General features: G+C 49.1%; 1 protein-coding gene across 2 annotated transcripts in view; it reads left to right on the top strand.

Moving 5' to 3' along the window:
• The first annotated feature begins 6,122 nt into the window (after nucleotides 1-6,122).
• Nucleotides 6,123-20,711, top strand: part of PDE8A (phosphodiesterase 8A) — a 156,689-nt gene continuing 142,100 nt past the window's right edge. For both annotated transcript variants that reach the window (XM_058736464.1, XM_058736463.1), the window contains exon 1: nucleotides 6,123-6,458. In XM_058736464.1, coding sequence (XP_058592447.1) covers nucleotides 6,252-6,458 — 207 coding nt within the window. In that variant the 5' untranslated portion in view covers nucleotides 6,123-6,251. The remainder of the gene's footprint in view (nucleotides 6,459-20,711) is intronic.

Below are 20,711 nucleotides of genomic sequence, written 5' to 3'. Positions count from 1 at the left end.
TTCCAGCCCCGGGAGTCAGTGCCAGGGCCCCAGAGACAGGGCTAATGATGGGGTGACCTCACTACCCCACCTCAGACCCACCTTCAGACACTCCCAAAAGTAACTGGATGAAGCTCTGTGGGAGGCTAGAGGCCTGCTTTGGTAGAGCCAGAAAATGTGGGTTCTGACTACCATGGTGATCCAGGCGAGGTCTGGGGAAACTTGGTTCCATATAATGGCCAACCCAGTACCTACCACTTTGTGGAATTTTTGTCATCGTATTGTCTGATTGGTTATTGATTGTCCACCGTATCACTGCTTTACTTTGAATCTGGCCACTTTAGGGGACTCTTTCATCTTAATAACTTTTTGAGTTGATTTCTAAGTGTCTTGGATAGAAGCTATATTACCTGCTATTAATGATAAATGATACCTCCAGGCTCAGTATCTGTACTCTAATTTCTAAGTCATGTCTCATTGCACTTCTCAGAACGTCTAGACAGCATTGGATAATAGCAGCCAGGACCGCTGCCCTTTGATTTCGGATTCCATTAGTTATGCTCAAGGCAAGGGCTTCTTGGTCTTAGGACACTCTAGAAGTAGACCCACTAAGTCTCAGCCCCGGAAAGCTTGCTAGCACTTCACTATTAAATATTCTGAAAGCTCTTGGCTAGACATAAGTACACTTTATCATGTTAAAGAAGCATCTTTCTATTTAAAAAAAAATTTTTTTTAATATTTATTTATTTTTGAAGGAGAGAGAGACAGAGCGTGAGCAGAGGAGGGGCAGAGAGAGAGGGAGACACAGAACCTGAAGCAAGCTCCAGGCTCTGGGTGGCCAGCACAGAGACTGACATGGGACTCGAACTCACAGCCCCAAGATCATGACCTGAGCTGAAGTCAGAGGCTTAACTGACTGAGCCACCCAGGGCCCCACATCTTTCTGTTTTTAAGAGTCTTTATAGGGGCGCCTGATACTCTGCGGCCCGATTCCTGAGGAGATGGTCTCTGAGGCCTGTCCCACCCATGGGGGTGGGTAGAGGGAGACCCAGGACTGAACCTGGGGTGGGGGGGGGGCTCTGGGTCCAGGGATGAGGCAGGTGAGGACTTTCGTTCTGAAATAACAAAGTGAGATGTAGGGGGAGACCCTAGGAGTTTCTCCTGCGTCACCATTCTTCCCACACACTCCCCCACACTTCTCTCCCTTACTCACGCCTGAAGAGCGCACTTTTTTTAGAAGCGGTAGACAGGACCAGTTAGAGAACTTGTGGGGCCCAGTGCAAAATGGAAATGTGGGGTTCCTTGCTCAACAATTATAAAGATGGTGATGGCTGAGCATTATACCAAGAGTGGAGACCTTTCTAAGCACAGGGCCCTGTGACTCACAGGTGTCGCGCCCATGAAGCCAGTCCTGGGAGTAGGGACAGACACCCCGGGACGCTCCGTAATAGGAATTTGGGGCGAGGGACTCTCGTGGAGCAGCGGGAACCGAGAGGGGAGTCATGGGGCTGTGAAATTGGAAGTGAGGGCTCCTGAAGCCACGGTTCCAGCATCAGAGCGAATCTTGTCTGCAGGGCCAAGGTGTCAGGATGGAGAGACAGTTGTAGTGGCATCTGGGACTGTAGCATCTGTGTGTGACGCTCCCCCCCCCCCTTGCCCTTCTTGTCTTTTGAGGAAATTAACCAAGAAGTACCCACTTTTGCTAAGCTAGGAGGAGTTGGGTTTCCGATATTTACAGTCAAACTTGGCACTTTTAAGAAATCTGGACTTTATCATTGGTGGGAGAGGATCTGACCCCCTTGCCTAGTGGGAAAGGGTGGATGGAACCGAGGAACAGGGCACACAGGGCATGTGGGTACTGGAGATAGAGCCCTTTATGGGAAATGAAGCAGCCTGAGATTCCAGGCCATTTTGAGGAAGGGAGTCACATTGGGTTGTTAATCCCAGGCTCTAGGTGAACTACAATACCAAGGGTCTGGAGCCAAATGGAGGAGAAAAATGCAGGTACACACTTAAATTCTGGAGGAAGTGAACAGTCCTGGGGATTTATTACTCACCATATGGCCTCTAGGGGGCGCTCCTCCCTCCTTCCAGTTCTGGCCTAACTGTGGGCATTCATCTGAGAAAGGCTGGAACAGTCAAATATACTTCACTAAAGGTGTGGGAGTACCAGGAGAAAGGAAGATAAGGAGGGCCTGTGCATCTGGAGAGGATGACCAGGAGAGGCTTGCATCTGGGACTAGCTGGGTCACCTCTTCTTATCCAGGGGCGGAAGGGGGTATCCAGGGAGTTCCCCTTCTCAATCCTTCAGCTTTGGCTGGTTTCTTGCTATGTTTTCATCCCTTCTGGATCTGAGATGGGGTGGGACATACCTTTTGACCATGCAATTCAACTTTTAGGAGTCCATCCTACAGAAAGATATATTCAAGGATGTTCACTGCAGCTCTGTTTAGGATACTATAATAGCTGTGTGTGTGTGTGTGTGTGTGTGTGTGTGTGTGTGCGTGCGCACGCATGGGTGTAATATGTTTAACATAGAAACAGGTCTGGAAGCATACGGTGGAAACTTAATAATAGGGAAGGAAGGAAGAAAGTGGGGAAGGAAGGAAGAAAGTGGGGAAGGAAGAGAGACTTTCCTTTGGCTCTGCACACTTTATATACTCTTGCTTAGTTTGATTTTTAAAAATTATTTTGCTAACATGTATTCATGTGTAAATTACAGAATGTGTAATTTTAAAATGACATTTAAAAGAAGTCACATCATACAAAGATTTGAAAGAGAAATTAACCGGATGAAGTGTGATGCATAGATTTGTAGGGATATTGATCCTCATGGTGATTTCACGTCTTCCATAGGTTTCCAGGAGTCTGGGGTAGGCCTGGAGGAAGGTGGTGTAGAATGGGCCTGGGAGAAGGCAGTGAGCTAAGGAGGACACAGAGGTTCAGTAGTCGTTTGGGCATTTGACATCAGTTAGCCTGTTTAATCTCTGTGGGGTAGATGTCACGAATCCCAGACTTACAGGGGAGGAAAGCAGTTCTGAGAAATGACAAATGGCAGGGCTGGGATTCAGCCCCCCCGGGGGCACTCCCACCTGCAGCTGCTTCCAGCCCAGTTCAGTGAGGAAGGCGAGGGGAGATCTCGATAGGCAACTGGGTGCCCGCAGCACAGTCTGGGGATGGCGGTGGAGGGTGGTCTGCGTGCAGAACTTTGAGGCGTCCACGTGGCTGGTATGGTGGGGGTTGCCTCTCCTCCAGCAGGATCAGGATCATTCAGGAGCTCCTGAGACACCCCGGTGGTGGTGGGATTCTTTGTAGGGACCCGGGAGCCCTGAGGGAGCTAGCTAGTGGGTGGCCCATGCCAGCGAAGTTTGGATTACTTCTGTCAATGTGTCCCTTTTCTATCCACTGTCACCGAGGCCCAGGGAAATGGGTTTCATAGGGTGGAGAAGTGTTCAGGGACCTCGGGGTGCAGGTTTGGGCTGGAGAACGTGGGGGCAGGGTGGAATTGAGGTTAAGGGCTTGAAGCTGGGATGCGGAGGGGGTTGTGACTTCCCGGAGCGTCCCAGGTAGAGTTCCTGAGTGTGGAAAGAAGTGAGTGGGGGTTGCTGTCGGTGACCCCAGAAGCAGGCGGATGACTCCTTTCCTGTCTGGCCCTGCGTCCTTTTTAGCCTCAGGATCCCCAAATGGCAGAGCAGGAAATCAGTCAACACTGCCATCAGGCGGGTCTCTGACCAGCTTGAGATCGCCTGGGCAGCCCAGGGTGGGCTGACCAGCAGAGTGGGCACAGGAAAAAGCAACCCCAAACCCCGTAACTAGCACAGGGCTCGAGGATTTTCAAGGATAGGCTAGGGCACCGAGGTGCTGCTTGCGAAGGGAGGGGCCAGAGAGGGCTGAAACAGCCTGGAGCCTGAGAAGGCAAGGTCAGCGCTCGCGGAGTCACCAAGGCCTCACTTCTTGGCGAGGCGGGGAGGGCAGAGGGCGGGCGATAGGCTTTCATGCACTCTGGTGGTTCAAAGCGTTCTCTTCATGAATTACTCTTTATTTAGAAGAGTCCAGATTATGCCCGGAAAATTGACCTTCTAAAATCTGCAGAACAGAGGCAGAAAACAGGCTACAGTTTAGGTGGAGTAACGGGTGATAGTAAGAATCTTTTCCTGTGTCTTTCAAGACATCATTGAGCCGGTGGTACTTTTATAAGGTAGGGAGGCATAAATTTAATTACTGCTAAACGTGCTTAAATTTGATAATGGAGTCACGTGCCAGGGCTTTGGGCCAGCTCGGCTAGTAAAGAGGGCTGATAGCACCGAGCCGCTCTCGGGTTCCCCGGCCTTTCCGCTCCGCCGCCGTCGGGAAACCGCCCGGTGGGTACCTCGGGCCCGGAAGATTGCGCCTCGAGAAGCGCCGGGGCTGCGGATCTCGGGCTCCCTGGCGTCCTGAGGCTCGGGCGGTGCAGGGGACCCGGCACCTGAGCCGGTGCCGCCGTCCCAGCGCCACGGCGGGGACTCCAGTCCGGAGTACGCCTCCGGGGCTTCACGGTAGCCGGTCCGAGGCGTGATCGGCGGCATCTCTGGGTCGCCGCGGGGCCGCGTTAGGAAAGGTGTGGACGGCGGGAGAGGAAAGGAGGGGATCGCCCTCGCCGGGGTCTCCCCGGACCGGGAACCACACGGAAGGGGGAGAGTGGGGGGCAGGCCCGAGGTGGGCCGCTGCGGGGTGCGTGATGTCGGACACCCAGGAGCGTCGTCCTCCAAAGGGCTGGGGTTGCAGCTTCAGGCACAGAGAGGTTGTGTGACTCGCCCAAGGTCACACAGAGAGCTAGTGGTGGTGTGTGGGGAGAGGTGCGGTTCTGACAGCTCTTCACAGGCCCCACTTTGCACGGCGTGCCTGCAGGTCGGGAGCCTCTGGAGTCCTGGGCACCAGGTGAGGGGAGGAAAATGCCCCCCCCCCCCCGCCCCCGCCTGCCACGAAACACAGCTTCTCGACACTGCCGCCTCCGGGTCGCCAGTGCAGCCAGCCAGGCGTTGGCTCTCCAGGTCTGGGCTCAAGAGGGAACGCACAGGCACTGCGGGCTCCGGCGTAACGCCCAGACCGCACCCGCCCGGGACCCGGAGTTCGGGTGCCTTCCTTGCCACCCCCCCCTCCCCCGCCCGCCGGCCCCAAACGGAGGTCCTTGCACGGGCCTCGTCAGTGAATGAGAGATCCAAGGCTCAGCGGTAGTGGCCTGACCGAAGTCAAGTAGCTGCTAAGTTTCGGGACCGGGATTCGAACCCAGCGGTCCGGATTTTTATGGCCTCAGGCCCCAGGCGGTCGTGTGTCCTTGGGCGAGTCGCTTTCCTCCTCTCGGCAGCCGGGCCGCGCGCCCCCTCCCGTCGTGGCCGCGCATGCTCTCTCTTCCGCGGCGCCGGGAGGTGGCGGCGGGCGCCCCGGCTGCTTTGCATTGACGCCAGCACCCGCTGGAGGTCACCGCTGGGGGCTGGGCGCGGCGTGCTGCCCGCAAGACCCGGCCCGGAGCGCGGAGCCGGAGCCGGAGCCGCGCCGTCCGCAGCAGACCGGCGAGCGCAGCCGCTTCCGCGCTTCTCGACGGCGCGGCCCCAGACTCCGCTGGAGGCGACGGCTCTGTCCCCACACGGCCGGCCGCGGCCTCGTCGCCCCGACGGGCGTCCTTCGACCCCCGCCCCCACCCCCCCACCCCCCCACCCCGCAAAGGCGGGAGCGCGCGGGCCAGTCTTCCCCGCCGCCGGCGCTCGGGCCAGGGGCGTTTCTTCGCGGGGCGGCGGCCCAGCGGGCGGAGCGGCGCGGGCTGCGGGCCCGGGGAGGCGGCGGCGGGCGCGGCGGGGAGCGCACCTCCCCCGGGGGTCGCGCCGCCCCGCGGCCAGGGCGGTGTCGCTCGCGCGGCGCGGACTTGCCCGCTCCCGGGTTGGGAGAGCGCAAATCTCCTCCCCCGAAATTCCCCGGAAGCGCGGCGCGGCCAGGCGAGCGCGGCGATGTGAGGGAGGCGGCCGGCGGCTCCCGCCTCAGGAAGGGCATGTTCGGAGGGGCGGCCGCGGCGCGCCGCCCGCCCCAGCGCCCCCTCCCCAGCGCCGCCGCCGCCGCCGCCGCCGCGCCCGCACCGCGATAAAAGGGGCGGCCGCACTTCCTGACGCGAGACCCGCGCTCGCCGCCGCCCGCCCAGGCGGCGATGACACGGCGCCCGCGGCGGCCCCGAGGCGCCGGGCGGGCCGTTTGCTGACCGGATCGCGGCTGCCCGCCAGCGTGTCCGCCGCGCCGCCGCCAGCATGGGCTGCGCACCGAGCATCCACATTTCCGAGGGCCGGGCGGCGTACAGCGGCGGCAAGGAGGCCGAGGACGCGCCGGGCGCCGCCGCCGCGCCGCCGCCGCCCGCCGGGCCGCGCCTCCCACCCGGCCAGAAGACCACCGCCTCGCCCGGGGCCCGCGGTGCCGGCCTCGCGGAGTCCGAGCCTCGCGACGGCAGCGGCAGGAAGGTAAGGGGCGCCGGGCGGGCGGCCGGGGCGGGGGAGGGCTCGGGGGCTGCGGTCCGCGGCGAAAGTCGGGCCCGGCCGGGCGGCAACTTTCCCGCGGCGGGGCCGGGCGGGGCGCCCTCCCGGGCCGCGTGCCCTCTCGCCGGGCTTTGGGTCACTTTGACGGGCGCCCGCTGGCCGGGGCAGCGTCCCGAGGGCAGACCGAGCCGCGCGTCCTCGGACCCTCCTCGGTAGGGTTGCGATCGGGACGCCCTCCGAGCCGCGGCGTCGGTTCCCGGGACCCGTCCGAAGTCTCAGCTGGCAGGGCCCGCCGTGAGCTTGACCGGGGCGCTCGAGTCAATTCGCCTTCCAAGAGCGGGGAACCCCCGGGATATGGTGGCGCGCCCCAGAAACGTTAAATCGGCGTGAACTTTGTTCTTTGGGTTCTCGTGATGTTAAGGGAAGGGCGGCTAGCACTGGGAAGCCGAGGCGCTGGGTCCTACCACCCTGTTTTGTTTTCCCCTCCGTCAGTCAGCTTTGCACATGCATGCGGTTGCAATTTCCCAGTTTCTTTGAGACTATTAAAATGTAATCTGAAGCCACAACAGCTCCGCTTCAATGCACACGTATTTGAGGTTCACGGTCATTAGCATACGTGGTGTATTTAAAGCATATGTAATGAGAAAATACTATTAGACACGCGACGTTTGAAGCATTCAGCAGAACAAAGTTAATTTTTTATTAAGTAGTCTTACTAGGACATTTTGTGACTGTTTTTCAGAATTGTGTGTCTTCTCCGGCGTGTATCGCCTTGGCTTATGTTTTGTCAAAGTTTCTGGGCTTTACTGTTTGTTAAGATTTTTCTAAAGGGACAATAATGGAAAAGATGTTCATGAAGACACACAGCGGCGGCTTTCCAGTTCTTGGATTTGAAATTTTAGAGCTGGAATTCATGCATTTCTGTTTAATTAAACCAGAAGAAAGGATTCTGCTGTGCATGGCCTCAGAGTGTTGATCATCCTCCCCTCTCGTTGCGGCTGCTTTTTAAAAGTCATTTGCAGAATTGTCTGGATTTTCTTGCTCACCGGAGATGGCTAGACCTCCCAAGTTTGATACCGTTTGTTCACTTTCTGTGTTAAATTTCTAGCAGTCGTCCACGACGCTCTTTCTATACGAAACTGAAAAGTCTTTTTCTAGTGTTGCGTAACCTAGCTGAAGTGATTTCCCCACCCCTCCAGTACCCTCTGTGAAAGTCTAACTTTGTTCTGATTACCGGAAGTTGGGCTTCCTTCTACAGATTGTTGAAGACACCTGAGATGGTTTTAGGCTGTTAATCCAAGCTGCTCTTAATATCCGTGTGATGCTTCTACTTTAAGCCTACTCATTGGCTTAAAAAAAAGCATTACACAAGTGAAATTGAATATGGAATTAACAAGGGCTTTCACATTTTTGACCCACATCTAATATTGGTTATCTTGCATTAACTAATAATGACCTTTTAGGTCACCAAACCAGCACTTGTAGAAAGAGGCCCTGTGTCTTACTGGCCTTTTTATGGTGGTGTAGGTGTCCTAAAATTCACCTGTGTGTCTTGTTAGCATCTCCAGGGCAGCAGCTATGTTCTTCCTCTGTCCACGGTGTCTGAAGAGCCCCTGATTTGAGTCTTACATATTCTGTCCTATTGTCAGACCACTGTCTTGAGTTGAGGCCCAGAGAGATAGCGTGCATCGTTACAGTGCCTAATCCATTGGCATGCATGTAGTAGGTGCTAAATGAATGTGTCGAACTTGGTTCTTTAAGGTTAACTGAATGATGAAGCTTTTCAGTCACTGGAATTTTATTCCCTAAAACCTCCAGTATACGGTTTAAGGTAATATTAGTATTTCCAGAGGAGGAATCCCATTATAAATAACAACACCACAACCACAGAAGTGCTTGTTATTCACAAACTGTACATGTGTTGATACACATCTCAGTTACAGATATTTGTATTTAGGCATTTCAGGTAATAGGGCAGAGGTAAATATCAGCATGTTTTATTTCTTAACAGGATGAATCTTTTACAATTAAGTATCAAATGTACTCTAGAAATCTAAAACTACATGTTTAGAGAAGATAAGCTTCCAGTAATTTAGTAAACTCAAATCGTTATACGATTAATTTGAGTTCCTTTATAATTAAAACACTAAGATCCAATTTGGTTCATTAAAAAATGTTTTGTCTTAAAAATGCAGTAAACATCTCACCGAGTGAATTTCAAAAAGAATTTCATTGGGGAAGTTTTTGTATTTTAATAGCCTACATAGGAAACATCAGTTCATCAAAACGCTCGGGAGACGGATAATCGCGTTTTCAAATTGATTACGCATCGCGTCCCCTACACCGTAGTGTATCCCCCATGTGTTCCCTGAGCAGTTTGTTGACCGTTAATAGGTATTAAATGAAAAAAGGAGCCATGTCCAAATGAGTGTGGGCAATACTGGCTCAGACTAAGTTTACGCAGGATTTGTCAGAAAACTGAATTTCCTAAAATACACTGGGAATCGCCAAATGGTGTTCAGAGTGTCAGCAGTTCCCAAACTTGTTTGGTTATAGAGCCTTTTTATTGAGGTATGTCTTGGGCCACATGTTAGGACATGATCCCAATATTCAAAGTACAAGAAATATACTGAACATTAAAACATAGTAAATGTAATTTGCTTCTTAATGATTCCAAAGGTACTTCAGGGCCTTGGAATACATTAGGCTGGGTCATCTTTATGAACTTATTTATTACTAAAAACGTTCTGTTTACTCATTTCGGGAGTTACAGTCTATGTGGTGACAGATAATGAATGCTGTCTTCAGTTTGAACACTTAGAGTTTCGTTTGGTTTTTAATCAGCGTGAGCTTTAACTGTAACATTTCCATATTTTCTTGTCAGCCTTTGGATTTATTTGGTTTTCCCTCTCCTTAGCTAGGACTTGAGTTGACCTTGAAAGATTTGAGCGTGGGGGCAAGGGTGTCAGAGGAGAGCCTAGGCCCCCTCCTTTTTGCAAGCGGCCCCTTGCACTGCTATGATCCATGCCTCCCCCACCCCCCACCCCCCGTCCCCCACCATTTGTCACTAACCAGTTCTGTGAGGGTGGCAGTCACGTCTGTTTTGTTCACTGCTGTCTCCCCCCCACGTAGTGGGCCTTCCACAGACATCTGTTGAATTAGGAATTGTGTGAACCAGGCCATTGAAGTGGAAAATGCACCCAGCCCATATAAAGGAAATAGAAACCGGTTTTAACTAGAGTGGAGGCTGAAGGATTTAGATTTGGTTTTATGGAAGTTTCTGGTTATTGCCCCTTAGGAGCATTTAGACCAGGGAATAATCTATTTCCACGCTGGTGAGCAGGGTAGGTCTCCCTCCACAGATTTAAGGATTAGTGCAGCTGGGCGGGCAGTACACAACAGGTGACAGTAGTGTGGCTCTCCACTAACCTGTCACCAAGGGTTGCTGGCTTCAGCACTCAGAATCCGCTCACACGGACTCTCCGTTCTGTCTCTAGTCTGCTTCTGTCCTTCCCTTTTCCTTCGCCCGATTTTCTCTGATTTTTCACTACCTTCCCCTTCTTCCCTTCTTCCTCAAAACTGGCCAAACTAACCAGCCTGCTCATCCAGAGTTTAGTAGTTTCTTGGTGTTTCTTAGCCATGGAATAAAATTTGTCGCCTGCTCTTAATGTACAGAGTGCATTCATGAAATTTTTATATTTCCCTAACTGAAGCAAATTTCTGTTTGTGTGATCTGCCTGATTTCCCCTCCCCCCCCCCCCCCCCCCCCATTAGGGGTCACTGATTCTTGGTGGATTCTGGAATTATTGAAAGTTTCCTTCTGAAAGTGTAGTTGACAAAGTGAGACCTAACTTTCTGTTCCTGGAATGAGTTAACTGTCATTTATCTCTGTGGCTCAGGGCCATCCCTTCTCTCATCATTGTGTCCTTAAGCCTTTCGGTATATAGAATCTTATTATCTGGCTAGGACTGGCTATAAAGATAATGCTTTTTATATTTTCTCGAACTCTTATTATGTATATGATACTTTGCATGTATATTCTAAACTGTTCTAGCGCTGTCATTACCCTGTAACTTGAAGTGTGTTTCTTAAGATAGATGTTTTGAGTGTCACAACTCTTATCAGCCCAGACTGACGCTGGGCTAGCCTAGACCCTCCTTGTGAGGGCTGGGATGAGGCCTGTGGTCCTTTCTGGCACAGATGCTCCCTGTGAAGTGGCTCATGACACTGGTTTTTCCCCTTGTACCAGAAGGTTCGTGATGTGAGTGTACAGGGTGAGGCAGATGTCTCAGGATAACCTAACATGCCTTAAAGGACAGATTTTTTTTTTTTTTTTTTAATTAAAAATCAAAGAACCGAGGGAGAAGTTGCTTAGGACGTGAGTAATCCTTTGGTCTTGTCCAAGGTCAGTGGCTTCAGCCTGGTTTCTCAATACCGTGAAGCGTGGTAGGAGGCCCGGACTCGGAAGTTCCTGGAGTGCAGCCTACTCATAGACGCAATACCCACCGTTCCTTGGATGCTTTTGATGTTGTGGGCATTGTGCTGCATGTATGTATTACCAATGTTATCTCATGTAATCCGTGCAATCCTGGGAGATGACGGGTGTCGTTTCCCGTTTGCAGATAAGACGCTGTAGGTTGGAAACTCACCCACGCTTTTACAGTTAGGCGTATACAGTTAGGGATTCAAACCCATTGCTCCTGGGCTGTTCTCTGTTAACTCCCTCTCTCCGTTACATTTCCTATCCTCTGGCTTTCTGCCAGGCTGCAGGTGTCACAGGTCCACCTGGGTTTTGAGCAGGCGTCCTGAATGCACATTATCAGGGTTTTGTTAAGTCATGACTTGCTGGGGAAATTGACTCAGCCCTCCCTTGGGTTCCTGCTCTCGTGAGAGTCGCAGCCATATTTGGCCCTGCCCCGGCTAACTCCCGAAGTCAGACGTCTGTGGGGCCCTCTAATTTGTTCTCTTTGCTCTCTGACAAGAGTTGGCAGGCATCCCTCGGGAGTCCTTTTCACCCTCCCTTCCTCCTGCTCAGGCTTCAGGTGGCCTTCCTTAGCCAGGAGCCCCCTCGGAGCTATTTCTTCCCGTCAGCCTTTGCCCAGAGCACCACACTCCCCACCCCCAGCTCTGCATGTCTGCATCTTCAAGGCCCAGCTGAAATCTTTCTTGAACCTCTGGTTGTACTTGAACTCTCTTTTCTCTGCTCTTAGATCTTCCCCTGTAGGCCGAGTAGGCCTGGGAGATCTGTCCTGAGCCTCCTGCTGGATTACAGGCCTCTTGAGGACAAGGACTCTGTCCTGGTTTCATTACATTTCCCGAAGTGATTGGCACACTCAGTGAATGTTTGGATAAATAATACACCGGTCTCTAAGGCCGAAAGGGCTTTCGTTCACGTTCCACAGGTCTGGTTCACCTTATTTAAATTAACAAAAAGTGTCGGGGTGTGTTGTATGTGCTTTAACAAAAAGCCAAAATACCCTGCAGCCAGTGATTAATGTGCGGGTGGTTACTAAACGCTTTTGCCTTCAGTTTTGGCCGTGTTCGCGTTGAGCAATGTTCCTGGGTCCCCTCCTTCTGTTCTCCTGTGGTTCTGCTCTGGAAAGGAGAGTGGCGGAGCGTCTGGTCAGAGAAGTGTTGTGACAAGTTTTGTGTTGCAGTGTCTTAGGCACCGTACGCAGGTTGTCCGTCCACCCAGACGGGAAGGACGTCACAGAGGTCCCTAAGGTTTGAAGGTGGCCTCAGAGAGCTCAGTGTGCGGCCTGCCAGTGCTTTTGTTCTGAATGGGTTTGGAGTAGATTTGGGGCGTTGAGTTGCGCTGTTTCACTGTCTGCTCGTGTCTCTTCCCCGCGCTGCTAGTGACCGTAGCCCCTTCAGCTCCTGTCACTCTGCTCGTGCGACAGCCCAAAGAGCTAGTGGCACGTGGGCAGTTTGCATGTGGCCTTCAGCCTTTTGGAGATGATGGCAGCTCCCCAGTGAGGTGTGTTTGAAGGAACCCAGGAAGAAGCGCCCGAGACCTTCGCTTTTAGGTCCAGCTCCGTCGGGCACCTGCTGTGTGATATTTGCCAGATTCTGATCCCAAGTTTCCTCAAGTGTAAATGAGGCTAGAATACCCAGGTTTTGGTGAGGATCACTTGAAATAATTGGTGTAAAAGTGTTTTGCAAACTCCCGAGGCACTATCACATGTAAGGATTGATCTTTTTCTTTCAGTCACCTTTCTCAAAGGCAGACTTTGCTGATATAGGTCTTATTTAAAAAAATTTTTTTAATGTTTATTGTTGAGAGAGAGAGAGAGACAGCATGAGCAGGGGAGGGGACACACACACACACACACACACAGAATCCAAAGCAAGCTCCAGGCTCCAAGCTGTCTGCACAGAGCCTGACGCGGGACTCAAACCCACAAACCATGAGCTCATAACCTGAGTCGACGTTGGACACCTAACCGACTGAGCCACCCAGGCGCCCCAAATAGATCTTATTTTTTAAAGCCGGTCTCTTCCATTTGAAAATATGTTTTTGTCCTTTGGTATTGTGAACATTTTCAAACCTACAGCAAAGTTGAAAGAATGTATACCCCCTTCTCCCTGCCTCCTAGATGCTGCAGTGAACGTTTTCCTGTATTTGCTTTGTCATATCTTTCTGTGCCTTTGTCCATTGCAATCTGTTTTATTTTTGCATGCATTTCAAAGTTCCACATATCAGTATACTTAATCCTTGAACACTTCAGTATACCTATCACTTACTAGAGTTCAGAATTTGTTTGTTTGTGGGGCCCCCGGACGGCTCAGTTGGTTAAGCATCCGATTTCGGCTCAGGTCATGATCTCATGGCTTGTGAGTTCGAGCCCCGCATCAGGCTTGTTGCTGACAGCTCAGAGCCTGGAACCTGCTTCAAATTCTGTGTCTCCCTCTCTCTGCCCCTCCCCTGCTCATGCTCTGTCTCTGTCTCTCAAAAATAAATAAATGTTTAAAAAAAATTTTTTTTAATTGTTTTGTTTTGTTTTGAAGTAGGCTTCACATCCAGCACAGAGCCCAATGCAGGGCTTGAACTCACTCTGAAATTAAGACCTGAGCTGAGATCAAGAATTGGAAGCTTAACCAGCTGAGCCACCCAGATGCTCCCAAAATGCTCTGTCAGCACAGAGCCCGACGCGGGGCTCGAACTCACAAACCGTGAGATCACGACCTAAGCCGAAGCCGGACGCTTAACCGACTGAGCCACCCAGGCGCCCGTGTTTCCTTTTTTTCTAAAGTTTATTTATTTTGAGAGAGAGAGAAAACGGGGGGCAGAGAGAGAATCCCAAGCAGGCTTCATGCTGTCAGTGCAGAGCCCGATGCAGGGTTCGAACTCAGGAACTGAGAGTTCATGACCTGAGCCAAAGTCTGATGCTTAACCGCTTAACTGAGCCACCCACGCACCCCATAAATTTGTTTCCTTTTTGTTTGACAAATGTATGCACCATCTAAATGCAGATTTCTGCCCAGATGCGTAATACTACTGTGCCCCCATCAAGTTCTCAAGTCGTGCTCCTTCCCCATTCCTAACCCCACCTACTAGCAGCCATTGATGTGATTTTTATCCATTATAATTTTTTTTTTTTTTTTTTTTTTTTTTTTTTTTTTGCCTATTCTAGGCTTCATAGGAATAGAATCTGAAACCATGTATTCTTTTGTGTAAGGCTCCTTGCACTCAGCCCAGTATTTCTGTGATTGGTCTGTGTCACATGCATCAGTAGCCTGTTCTTTTTCTTGCTGAGTCGTATTCTGCTGTAGGACTCCATCCCATTCCACTTCTCCCTTCTCTTGTGATGGTTAACAACAGGGCTGTTTCTGATTTTTGGCGATTATGCATAAAGCTGCTGTGAATATTCTAGTAGAAATTATCTTGTGGACATATGCTTTCATTTCTCTTGGGGAAATACCAAGCAGAGTTGCGGGATCATAGGATAGCTGTATGTTCAGCTTTTTAGGAAGCTGCCTGACCTTTCCCGAGGTGGTTCTACAATTTCACAGTCCTGCCAACAAAGGGTAGTCAAGGTTCGGTTGCTCCACATCCTTGCCACAGTTTGGTGTTACCAGGTTCCTAATTTTAGCCCTCCTGGTGGATGTATGGTGGTTTCTCACTGTGGTTTTGACTTGCATTTCCTCGATGGCTAATAATTTTGAGTACTTTTTATGTGCTTATGGACCACTTCTATAACTTCCTTTTTGAAGTTTTTAACACTTTTTTCTTAAAAGGAAATATAAATCCTTTCATGACCTCTGGGTAAGGAAGGGTTTATTAAACAACTCACACAAACAATGTACCAGAAAGGAAAGGGTTGATAAATTCAACTACCTTAAAGTACTTCTCATCAAAAGAGAGTGAAAAGGAAGGAAAGCCATCGTCTGGAAGAAGAAATTTGTAACACACAATACCAATAAAGGATGAGCACCCAGAATATACAGAACTCGTGCATGTCAATTAAGAAAAAGACAGCCAGGTTGAAAAACAGTTAAAGACAGGAACAGGCCTGTTATTATAGAGGAAACCAAATGGCTAATAAACACATGAAAAGATGTTTGACCCCATTGGGGAAATGCAGGTTAAAGCCACAGTGAAATAACATTTTACACCCATGAATTGGCAAACATTTAAACGCTTGACAGTATTTTGAGGCAATCTTCAGCGCTGTAGGTAGAAGTATTTCATCCACTGGGGAAGACCATTGTCATTACCAGGTACGGTTGATTGTATGACCCTGTGACCTAGCAGCCTCACTCTAGAAACTTAACACACGTGAGCTAGAAACATGCACAGGAATGTTCATGATAGCATTGCTTCTTTTTTTTTTTTTTTTAATTTTTTTTTTCAACGTTTTTTATTTATTTTTGGGACAGAGAGAGACAGAGCATGAACGGGGGAGGGGCAGAGAGAGAGGGAGACACAGAATCGGAAACAGGCTCCAGGCTCCAAGCCATCAGCCCAGAGCCATCAGCCCAGAGCCTGACGCGGGGCTCGAACTCACGAACCGCAAGATCGTGACCTGGCTGAAGTCGGACGCTTAACCGACTGCGCCACCCAGGCGCCCCGATAGCATTGCTTCTAATAACAAATGTTTTATTAAATATCCATCAACGATGTAATGGATAAATAAGTTGTGAGGTACTCAAATATCAAAAAGAGCTATTTTATAGCTTTGAAAATGGTTTATAGCTGTAGGTATCAACATAGGTCAATTTCAAAAAGTTAATGTTGAGAGGAAGAAGTTATAGAAGAATTTATAAAGCACAGCTTTTTATTTAAAGCATAATAGCTAAACAGTATCTTATGTGGGAATAGATATGATATAAACAGGGGCGCCTGGGTGGCTCAGTCGGATAAGCATCCGACTTCGGCTCAGGTCGCGATCTCACGGTCCGTGAGTTCGAGCCCCGCGTGGGGCTCTGTGCTGACTGCTCAGAACCTGGAGCCTGTTTCAGATTCTGTGTCTCCCTCTCTCTCTGACCCTCCCCCGTTCATGCTGTCTCTCCCTGTCTCAAAAATAAATAAAATGTTAAAAAAAAAAAAAAGATATGATGTACACATAGATATCAAAGCTACAAAGAGAACCGAAGAAATAATTCCTATGAAATCCAGTTAGGCAAAGAAAGTTTAAGTACTAGAATGATTAGCAGATCAATTCCAGGGCCTAGTATAGAGGATGTCAGAGGACTTTGCCAGGCCCTGCCCTCAGGGCATAAGGAAAGGGGGGCAGGCCTCTGACCCCGAAGTGAGGGTTGCACCCAAGGGATGGAGAGGGTGTTTAGAGAACTGGCAGGAGCTAGATCTGGATTGGTCAAAAGGTGCAGAGAGAGCCCGGGTCAACCCCTTTCCCTCTGCCTGGGAAAGGCCGGGAGGACCTAGATAGGTACAGGATGGGGGATTGCCTGGGGTGGGAGGTGTTGGCTTGTTGCAGAATTTGAGGAACTTGACCATGTGTGGGAGGGAGGACCCAAAAGCCGGGGTGAAGAGGTTGTGAAGTCCATCCTACAACCTTGACAACTCCCAAAGGCTTCTTGTTTTCCGCAGGGTCCTTATAAAATAAGCATATTTTAGGAAGGTGAAGGTTTAGGAGGAAGTTGTGAGGGGTGGGTGAGGGAAGGCAGGGCCTGGGGCCGTGGTCTGGGCACAAGATAAGACCAGGTATAATTCATGTCATGCAGTGGGTTGGGAAGGAGGGAATGAGCAAAGGAAAAGCTGGTAGGCCAGAGGACAGATTGGATTTGGGGAGTGAGGGGTGCTGGCGGTGGAGGGTGACTCATTTTAGGGTTTACCAGCTTCGAAGTTGTGATAACACGTAGCCATTCGTATAGCGCTCAGTGGCTCACCAAGTGCTAGTTTTATATACCACCTCATTTGATGCTCCCCAAACTCCTGTGAGGCAGGAAGGGGGGATTTTATTGTCCCTGTTGAAGGTCTAAAGAAGCAAAAATGTAAAGAGATCAAGTAACGTACCCGTATTTGTGGTGAGCACTTAGAAGCAGGTTTACCGTGCTAGCACAGGGCGGCAGCCAGAGGAAGGAGATGTGGGCAGTTTTGTTGTTGTTGGTTCCTGTTTGTTTTTTAATTTTTTATTTATTTTTGAGAGTGTGTGAGTCGGGGGAGGGGCAGAGAGAGGGAGACACAGAATCCGAAGCGGGCCCCAGGCTCCGAGCCGTCAGCCCAGAGCCCGACGCGGGGCTGGAACCCATGAACTGCGAGATCGTGACCTCAGCCGAAGTCGGACGCTCGACCGACCGAGCCACCCAGCCGCCCCAAGAGGTGGGAGATTTTGAGAAGCCTCTCTTGTCTCTTGATTCTGGATTTGTTTTATAAAAGTAAACTGTTACCTTTCCTTATTGTAAAAGTCATGTTCATTGCAGACAACTTGAAAAATAGGGAAAGGAGCAAGCATCACTGAAATTGCACAATCAGGAGATACTTCTCAGAAAATGGTGTGGTGTGTTTCCTATGTCCATGTAGATGACTTTAAGTAACTGTGATTAAAATGAGTTTTTGAACAGTTTTGTTCTTTAGCTCTAGGAAACATTTAACTATTATTTCCTCAAATGTCCCTCTTGCATTTCCTCCTTTCCTTCTACAGCTCTCTCCAGATGGTGGGTTTTAGACTCTTCTGGATCTGTCCTCTGTGTCTCTGCTTCCTTTTCCCATCTCTGTGCGGGAGTTCAGAGGGCTGCTGAGCCTGGGCTTGAGGCTCTCTGACTCAGCCCTCAAGGCCTCCTCGCTCTCTGGCCCCATGGAGCTCTTAGATCAGACAGTCTTTGTCTTCAAGATTTATGCTTTGTTCCCTTCATTACTGCTTATTCATGTGTTTTGGTTGCAGCATATTCCCTTATCCTTTTGAGGATGTTAATTAAATGTACTTTATTTTTAAAAATTGATTAATTAATTATAGGCTTTGTACCCAATGTGGGGCTTGAACTCATGACCCTGAGATCAAGAGTCAGATAATCTGGGGCACCTGGGTGGCTCAGTCAGTTAAACATCCAACTTTGGCTTAGGTCATGACTTCGAGGTTCATGGGTTCAGGCCCGGCGTCGGGCTTCGTGCTGACAGCTCAGAGCCTGGAGCCTGCTTCGGATTCTGTGTCTCCCTCTCTCTCTGTCCCTCCTCTGTTTGTGCTCTCTCTCTTTCCCTCAAAAGCAAATAAATGAACATTAAAAAATTTTTTTTAATAATAAAAAAAAGTCGGATGATCTACCGACTGAGCCTGCCAGGTGCCCCAATTATGCACACTTCAGTGTCCTAATTCTGATTGCTGTTCACTTAAAACACTTTTCTGAGGTGTAAATGCAGTAAGCAAAGTGTACAAAATCTTAAAGTGTACATACAGCTTGATAAAATCTTACCCACGTGTGCCGCATATAACAAACAGATTGAGATAGAACATTTCCCATACTCCAGAAGGCTGCCTCATGGCTGTTCGCTACTTTTTAGTATGTTTAACACTTAATATTATGAAAAATCTCAACTATACAACATTTCTTCCTTCCTTCCTTCCTTCCTTCCTTCCTTCCTTCCTTCCTTCCTTCCTTTTTCTTTCTTCTCTGTATTCATTGTGGGGCTTGAACTTATGACCTGGAGATCAAGAGCCACATGTTTTACTGACTGAGCCAGCCAGCTACCCCAAATATGCAGCATTCTTGAAGGAGTTTTACGGTGGACACTCGTATACCTAACTCTTGTATTTTTACGTTAGCATTTTACTATACTTGCTTTATCACATCTATCCAACTACCCGTCCTTCTGTCCATCTCCTTTTTCTTTGATGCATTTTAAAATAACTGCAGACCGAGGCGCCTGGGTGGCTCAGGCAATTAAGCATCCGACTTCGGCCCAGGTCACGATCTCATGGCTCATGATGAGTTCGAGCCCCGTGTCGGGCTCTGTGCTGACAGCTCGGAGCCTGGAGCCCACTTCAGATTCCATCTCCCTCTCTCTCTGCCCCTCCCCTGTTCATGCTCTGTCTCTGTTTCCCAAAAGTAAATAAATGTTAAAAAAAAAAAAATTTAAAACAATTGCAGACATCAGTACTCTTTCTCTTAGATGCTCCAACATGCGTATCATTAGAGTTCAGTATTTTTTTCCTTCTGAGGTAACATTTACACACTGCAGTGAAATGCACAAATACTTACTGTACATTTGCTGCATTTTGACTAATGCATACATACATCTGTGTAATCTGAACCTCCGTCAAGGTATACAACATTGTCATCACCCCAGAAAGTTCCCACGTTCCCCTTCTCATGTACTCTTTCCCCACCGTCTCTGCGAGCACCCTTCTGATTGTTTTCCGCATGTAGGTTAGCTTTGCCTGTTCTAGAACAAACACACATGGGTACAAACACATACACACACAGAATTACTTAGTAGGTATGTACTCTTAGGGAACACTCAGCAGTCTGTTTTTGAGATTTTATCTGTGTTTCATGTATCAGTGGTTCATAATATTGTAACTTGTACAAGCTCTTGATATATATGCTTAAATTGCCCTCCAGAAAGATGTGATCACATTTTAATATCACAGGAGCGCCTGAGAGTGCTTGTTAGGCTTTCCTGTCAACAATCTGATTGTGAGAGATGGTATCTTATTGGTATTTTAATTTGAGTTTATTTCATTTATTGTTTATCATCTTTCTTTTGTTTTTTTTCCCAAGAGAGTTTTGGACCCTTGAACTTCCTCTTCAGCGGAACTGGTGCTTCCTTGTTCAAGCCTGTTGCCTGTTTCTCTCTTTGGGCTTTAGAGTTTAAAAATTTTTATTTGTAAGAGCTTTTTAAATATGCTTGGGAATTGAGTTTTGATTTCATGCTTATTGCAGATCTTTTTCTCCAGCCTTTTCCTTTTTATTGAATGTAGTTTTTTAAATTATATATAATATATATATATAATGAAATCAAATGTAGCACTCTGAATGCTTTTCCTGTTTGCTTTATACAGCATCATCTCTGTCACAGAAGTAGTACATAGTACAGGTGTTGTAGAAAATTAAGAAATGCTGAAATGCAGTTTTCACAACCTAGAGATCATTTATTATAACATGTTAGCATGGATCCTTCCAGACTTTTTCTGTTCATATATGCACATTTTTTTTCACTGAAATCAGGTCATATACTATGTACTTTTTAAAACAAAATTATGGCGAAGTGTACTCTAACATAAAACTTACCATTTTCATCACTTTCATGTGTACAGTTCAGTGGCATGAAGTGCAACCACATTCTTGTGCAACCATCGTCGCCACCGGTCTCTAAAACCTTTTCGTCTTCCAAAACTGAAACCTCATACCCATTAGATACCAACTCCTCATTCCTTCCCCCCCCCCCCCCCCCCCCCCCCAGTTCCTGGCAGCCACGATTCGACTTTTGACTGCTCTAGGTACCTCACACAGGTGGCATCATAGGGTATTTGTACTTTTGTGATTGTCTTAATTCACTTGATGTGTCTTGGGGATTCGTCCGTGTTGTAGCGTGTCTCAGAATTTCATTGTGTTTTTTTTTTTTTTTTTTTTTTTTTAAATTTTTTTTTTTTTTCAACGTTTTTAATTTATTTTTGGGACAGAGAGAGACAGAGCATGAACGGGGGAGGGGCAGAGAGAGAGGGAGACACAGAATCGGAAACAGGCTCCAGGCTCCGAGCCATCAGCCCAGAGCCTGACGCGGGGCTCAAACTCACGGACCGCGAGATCGTGACCTGGCTGAAGTCGGACGCTTAACCG

Source organism: Neofelis nebulosa, chromosome 7 (genome assembly GCF_028018385.1).
Source record: "Neofelis nebulosa isolate mNeoNeb1 chromosome 7, mNeoNeb1.pri, whole genome shotgun sequence".
In the NCBI taxonomy this organism is placed as follows: domain Eukaryota; kingdom Metazoa; phylum Chordata; class Mammalia; order Carnivora; family Felidae; genus Neofelis; species Neofelis nebulosa.
Note: the sequence above shows the minus strand (reverse complement) of the source record. Positions and strands in the feature narration are given on the sequence as shown.